Source organism: Melozone crissalis, unplaced genomic scaffold (genome assembly GCF_028551555.1).
Source record: "Melozone crissalis strain CALT ecotype California unplaced genomic scaffold, PUWL_Pcris_2 ptg000064l_1, whole genome shotgun sequence".
NCBI classification, from domain to species: Eukaryota; Metazoa; Chordata; class Aves; order Passeriformes; family Passerellidae; genus Melozone; species Melozone crissalis.
The window spans coordinates 659,247-665,246 of NW_026535842.1; the positions used below are offsets into that span (position 1 = coordinate 659,247).

The window sequence follows — 6,000 nt, forward strand, 5'->3', positions numbered from 1 at the left end:
CTCACTTTTTGTTGAAATTTGCACACTAACACAAAAAGCGCCATTAATTTTAGCACATGTTTTTGCAGAGTCATTTCTGTGTCCTCCACACTGTGTCCCTGAGCTGTTTGGATTGATAAGAACTGAAATCAGAGTCACCTGTTGGCCTGTGTGTGTTTTCAATAACTTTTTATTTAGCAGTGCTGTGACTAAATCAAGTTAAAACCATGATTTGCCAAGTCACATGTAAAAGATTAATGAAATAAAGATTTTCTGAATCGTTTGCAAATACTCCAGTCACGGGATCACGGAGCACCTCAAGTTGGAAGCGACCCAGATCCCTGCTCCTTGAGGGATGTGATTCTCCTTGCTCACCCTGAGCTCTTCTCCTCCACATCCAGGGCCTGGTGGTACCACCAAAGCTCTTCTCCCAGGCTCTGCAGAAGAACAGAATTTTTTCCCAAAGAAATTCCTTCTTAACGCAAAGACCTGACTCTAAAACAGTGTTGAGCAGGGCAGAGGGAGCTGTGGTCTGCCCTTGGTGTGAGGTGGGTGCGTTTGGAGTGGGGCTCTGTGGGATCCTCGCGCGCGCTGCAATCCGCGCGGATGGAAACGGTTCACGGACAGCAGCAAAGTCAGCTACCGGAGGGAGAGAGGAAGGGCAGCCCCTCTCTGAGGAGAAACTTGTCCTATCTCTGCGAGTCCCGCTCAGAATGTTTACAAAACGCTCATTAAGGGAGAGGGGATGGCGAGATAGCAACAAATCTGGTGAGCAGCTTCCACTGGCCGAGATAAGGGAGGCAAGGCGGCCATAGAGGAGAGCGAGATCCAATTACCGAGACCTGGTTTTGGGGAGGGGGAAGGGGCAGACAGACAGGACGGATCACAAGCTTCAAGACAAGAGCTTCCAAACTTGTCATCCCTCTGTGACACAGCCCAGCGGATAAAACCGCCACCGAGCCCGCACCAGAGGCAGAGCTCGTTGAGCGCGGTTGGAGGCGAAGCCATGGATTCTGTCGTCCTCCAGCTCTGGGCTGTCCTCTCCCTCCTGGTCCACCTTGCAGCCTGCAGTCCCATCCTGAGCCTGGAGCACTCTTCCCTGGAGGAAGATGTGCCTCTTTTTGATGAGATCCTCTCCGAGCAAGACGGGGTTGATTTCAACACGCTGCTCCAGAACATGAAAAATGAGTTTTTGAAGACGTTGAACCTCTCCGACATCCCCCTGCACGAGTCGGCCAAGGTGGACCCTCCAGAGTACATGCTAGAGCTGTACAACAGGTTTGCCACAGACAGGACATCGATGCCTTCTGCAAACATCATCAGGAGCTTCAAAAATGAAGGTAAGAGCTGCTCATCTCCGGGGGAATGGATAGAAAAGAGAGTCCTTAGAGTCAGAGGGAAATGTCCTGACCAGGTACGGAGCATGAAAAGGGAAAAGGCCTTTGGTAAGGATGGCCTTGGAAATCAGCAGCTGTGGCAGGGCTGCCCAGACCCCAGCTCTGGTGAGAGACTCCTTGTCCTTGGCTCTGGAGACTGGAGGGTTTTGGGGGAAGGTGTGTCTTTAATATGGGGGCAGAACCAAGTGTAATTTCAGTTCATCAATTTCTTTATCCTCAAAATGATTACAAACATCATTTGTAATCAGCTGATCAAATTTTTAAATGGATACCTTAAGTAATATTTGAATTTAAGGCAAGACTCATTTTTACACACTGTTCAAAGTGTATCTTCAAGTGAAATATTTTTAAATTATGAGCTTAACCAGGTACAGCTTTCTGTTAATGCCTTGTCACTGTTGATCCCGTGGCATTTGTAAAGTTTTCTTCCTTTGGATCAGCACACAAAAGTAAGTGAAGAGGAATTTTGGATAACCAATAGGTTTTACTTTGGAGTACCAGACTATATCCTAATAAAAACAAACAAACAAAATCTGAAGAAACCCAGTTATCACAGAATATTGTGAGTGGAAAAGGACCCAAAAAGATCATCAAATCCAACTCTCAAGTGAATGGCCCACACAGGGATCACAGATATAACCTTGGCATTATTAACACCCTGTGCCATTTCCCTCTCTTTTTTCCTGTTTTTGCTTCCACGTTCCCCTCAGTTCAATGACAATGAGATAAGGCTTCAGCACTAATATTCAATAATTTGCCAATACCTTTTTACACCAACACATTAAACTAAATAAGCATTTTTATACAAAAAACGTTTTTCAACTGAACAATTCCAAGTATCCATCAATCCACATGGCAAATGCAAGTGCTTTGATTCATGTTCAGTTACCATGGGGCACACGTGGCTGTTTGAGCTGCCACAGGGCCTCTCTCACCCTCTGTTCATTAATTAATGAAGTTAAAGACATTATTGCTTTTTCCCCAACATTTGCAGTTCCAAAGTGATGAGCTGTGAGGAGAGGCAGAGTGGAAATCGCTTGAGTTCTGCAGGGCAGTGAGACGCCAGGGGAGAATCCCAAAGCTCAGTTCTGCTCCCGGCTCCTGCCAGGCCCAGGCACCCTTCAGAGCAGTGAATTTCTGCTGTGAAGAGAATCTGCACCATGATTTAAAGTTCCTTTCCATCTCCTTTTTTCCACTGTGGAGAAGTTTATTGGAGGGTTGGTGGCAAACCAGTGCGGGCAGTGGTGGCCAGTGGCTCCCCTTGCCTTGCTGTGTCTGCTCAGCAGCAGTGAAGGCACACACGTGGGAGGCGTTGTTCTCATTTTGTGCTATTTGAAAAAGAAACAAACAAGCACAAAGATTGCCAAGTACAGCGCGGTAAAGAAGGAAACACCCTGTGGTTTAGTGATGCAAATCTGAAATCATTCCACCTGCAGAAATTCAGGTTTGCAGCACAGAAATGGCACAGACTGACCTTTGCCAGGTGGTGTTGGCAGCTCCCTGCTGTCCTGCTGTGCCTCTTGCAGAAGTTCTGCAGAAAATGGGGAAAATTCGCCTTAAATTTCTGCCCTTTCAGGTTTTCTGTCACCTCTTCCAATCCAAACCAGCAAGATGCAAAGTGACACCTCTGATGGGAGCACAGCTTCACAAATATATGCAGTTTAAGGACTGCACAATTCATGTTTTTTATGTGTCCTCAGAGTCTGGATAATTAAGAACCATTCCTTTCATGCTAAAGAGCTCTTTTGATAGAGAAATTAATTGCTTGCAATGAGAAAGACAAGGAGAAACAGAGCTTGGAATTGTTTTGTTCACCTGCCTGCTGAAAACTGGCAGAAATCCCAATTTCATAACTATCCATTAAACCCTTTATTATAGAAATATAACAGGTGGCATGGCTGGAATTAGCTCTTTGTTTTAACCCATGGACCATAACAATTTCATTGTAAATGGGGCTGTAATCAGTGTTTAATACTTGAAATAAAGTTTTAAGGGAAATTCTTCTTTTCCTACGGACTCCAGATCTCCCTTCCCAACCCTCCCAGGGGTGCACTGGAAAGAGCAGCAGGTCTGGACCCTGTGGACTTCCCAGAGAGAGCAGAGCCACATCCTGGCTGTGTGAGAGCTGCTCAGGGTCTGCTCCTACCCTGGCTCTGGAAGCAGAATCCCCCCTCTTTTTATTTTATCTGTGAAGACATGAAAGTGCAGAGTGGAAAAAAAAAAGAATAAAATAAAAAAGGCAGGTGCCTCAAAGCCTCCAAACTGGAGTCAAACAGCACAAGTCACGTGCTGAAGTTCATGGCTTGCCTAAGTGCACTGGTGGAGCATGGCCAGGCCTTGTGGCTTTATCAGAGTCATTTTTCTACAAACACAGAAATACTGGGGAAGGCAGAGATGAAGGGAGCGACAGGTCACAAACAGTTTGCCTTTGCATTAATTATAGTTCCAGCCTGTGTGTCCCAATCTGCCTCCTGGGCTGGGAGGAGGCAGCAAATGCACCCTGGTGAGCAGATCCTGCTCTGGGGGAAGAAATGAATGCTGCTGTGCAGCAGGACAGGCAGCCCAGGTGGCACCAGGCATTGTCCCTCTCACCTGGGCTGTTGCTAAAGGTGCCCAGGGGCCTGGCTGAGTGCAGCTGGTTGCTCACCAAAGCCCACGGGGCCTGTGGCTGCCAGGTCACCCTGGTGCCACCACCTGCTCTGCCTGATGTGAAACATCTTCCAAAGCACCAAGTGCTTGGGCCTCTCCATGTCTGAGGGGTGTTTGAGCAGCAGGGAATTCCTGCTAGCACAGGAACACTGCAGCACGCACATTCCTTGTGTTTGCAGATTGCATGTTGTCCATTTCATGTTGGCTCCAGTGCCTGCCCCAATGAATGTTTTCCCTTTGTTTATTAAGTAGTTGCTGTGCAGCACCCTAGAAGTGATTTCTATGTCACTATTAGGCAGCACACTTTTAATATGTAAACCTTCCAGTTGGCAAGGAAGTCCCTGGAAAGCCTGGGGCCAGAAGGAGGATCACCAAATCCAGGTCTGTAGCAGGTCTGGCACCTTGCAGTCCTTACACATCTAAAATAACCTCGGCCCTTTTTCCAAGCACAGCTGTGGGAAGTGCTGAAAGAACATTTTCCTGGAGCTGCCCAGGTGAAACGCAGCATGCTGAATGACCCTCAGTGCGTGTGTTTGTGGATGCGTTGACTCTCCTAAAGCATTTGATTTTTGTCCCTTGCAGACTTGGATTCCCACCCCGTAGGCGTGACAGGAACCCGGAGGTACCCGCTGCTCTTCAACGTCTCCATCCCTCACCACGAGGAGATCACCATGGCCGAGCTGCGGCTCTACACGCTGGTGGAGCGGGACCAGAGGCTCTACGAGGGGCTGGACAGGAAGGTCACCATCTTCGAGGTGCTGGACAACATCCCCCTGGGGGCCGGGGAGGACAGGAAGATGGTGGCCCTGGCCTCCAGGCACATCTACGGCACGAGCAGCGAGTGGGAGAGCTTCGAGGTGACCGAGGCCATCCGGCGCTGGCGCAGGGCAGGGCTGACCACGCACCGGCTCGAGGTTCACATCGAGAGCAGGGAAGGGGAGGAGCACAACGGCGAAGGGAAACTCGACATCGACATCAACTCCGAGGCCAAGCACCTGCCCCTGCTGGTGGTGTACTCCGACGACCAAAGCAACGACAGAAAGGAGGAGAAGGAAGAGCTGAACGAGATGATCGACCACGAGCAGCTCCTGGGCCTGGAGAACCTGGAGGTCGGCAACTTCCACGACCAGCCCGGCGAGGAGGCGCTGCTCCAGATGCGCTCCAACATCATCTACGACTCCACCGCCCGCATCCGCAGGAACGCCAAGGGCAACTACTGCAAAAAGACTCCTCTCTACATCGACTTCAAGGAGATTGGCTGGGACTCCTGGATCATCGCCCCAGCGGGCTACGAAGCGTACGAGTGCCACGGCGTGTGCGCCTACCCCCTGACGGAGCACGTCACGCCCACCAAGCACGCCATAGTCAAGACTTTGGTTCACCTGAAGAACCCCCAGAAAGCCTCCAAGGCCTGCTGCGTGCCCACCAAACTCGACCCCATCTCCATCCTCTACTTGGATGCAGGGGTGGTCACCTACAAGTTCAAGTACGAGGGCATGGTGGTGTCAGAGTGCGGCTGCAGATAGTAGGAGGGAAGGCACGCGCGGGGAGGGCACGGGGGAGTATTTAATGATTCAGTCTGTAAATTTGTACATTTGGGATTTGCTATTTAATGAGGTTATTTAATGAGGCCTGTACAGATAATTGTATGTTTCCTGCCACGGGGAATGGGCATGTCGTGTAGGGATTGTATATTTTGTTCCTTGGCTTCCTTCTCGTTGCTCTTCGCTGTCCAGATCGCGACCGAGCCTCTCCTCCTGCCAGGGCATGGAGCTGATCACTGGATTGTTTGGGAGGGCTCCTGGTGCCAAAAAGGCACATCCAAATTCACAGAAATAAAGGCATATTTTTGTACTTTATCAATGTTGATTGGCATCTCCAGGGCTTTCCAGAGCTGATAAAGATACGAGAGTGATGGGCAATCACACCTAGATTGTTCAGTGTTCTGTAATATCTTCATAAAGGTCTTTACATG

General features: G+C 49.4%; 1 protein-coding gene across 1 annotated transcript; it reads left to right on the forward strand.

The window, feature by feature from the left end:
• The first annotated feature begins 985 nt into the window (after positions 1–985).
• Positions 986–5,551, forward strand: BMP10 (bone morphogenetic protein 10). Its single transcript, XM_054289137.1, has 2 exons — positions 986–1,319; positions 4,608–5,551. Exons 1-2 carry the CDS (start codon positions 986–988, stop codon positions 5,549–5,551), a joined length of 1,278 nt encoding a protein of 425 aa, XP_054145112.1.
• Positions 5,552–6,000: the final 449 nt, after the last annotated feature.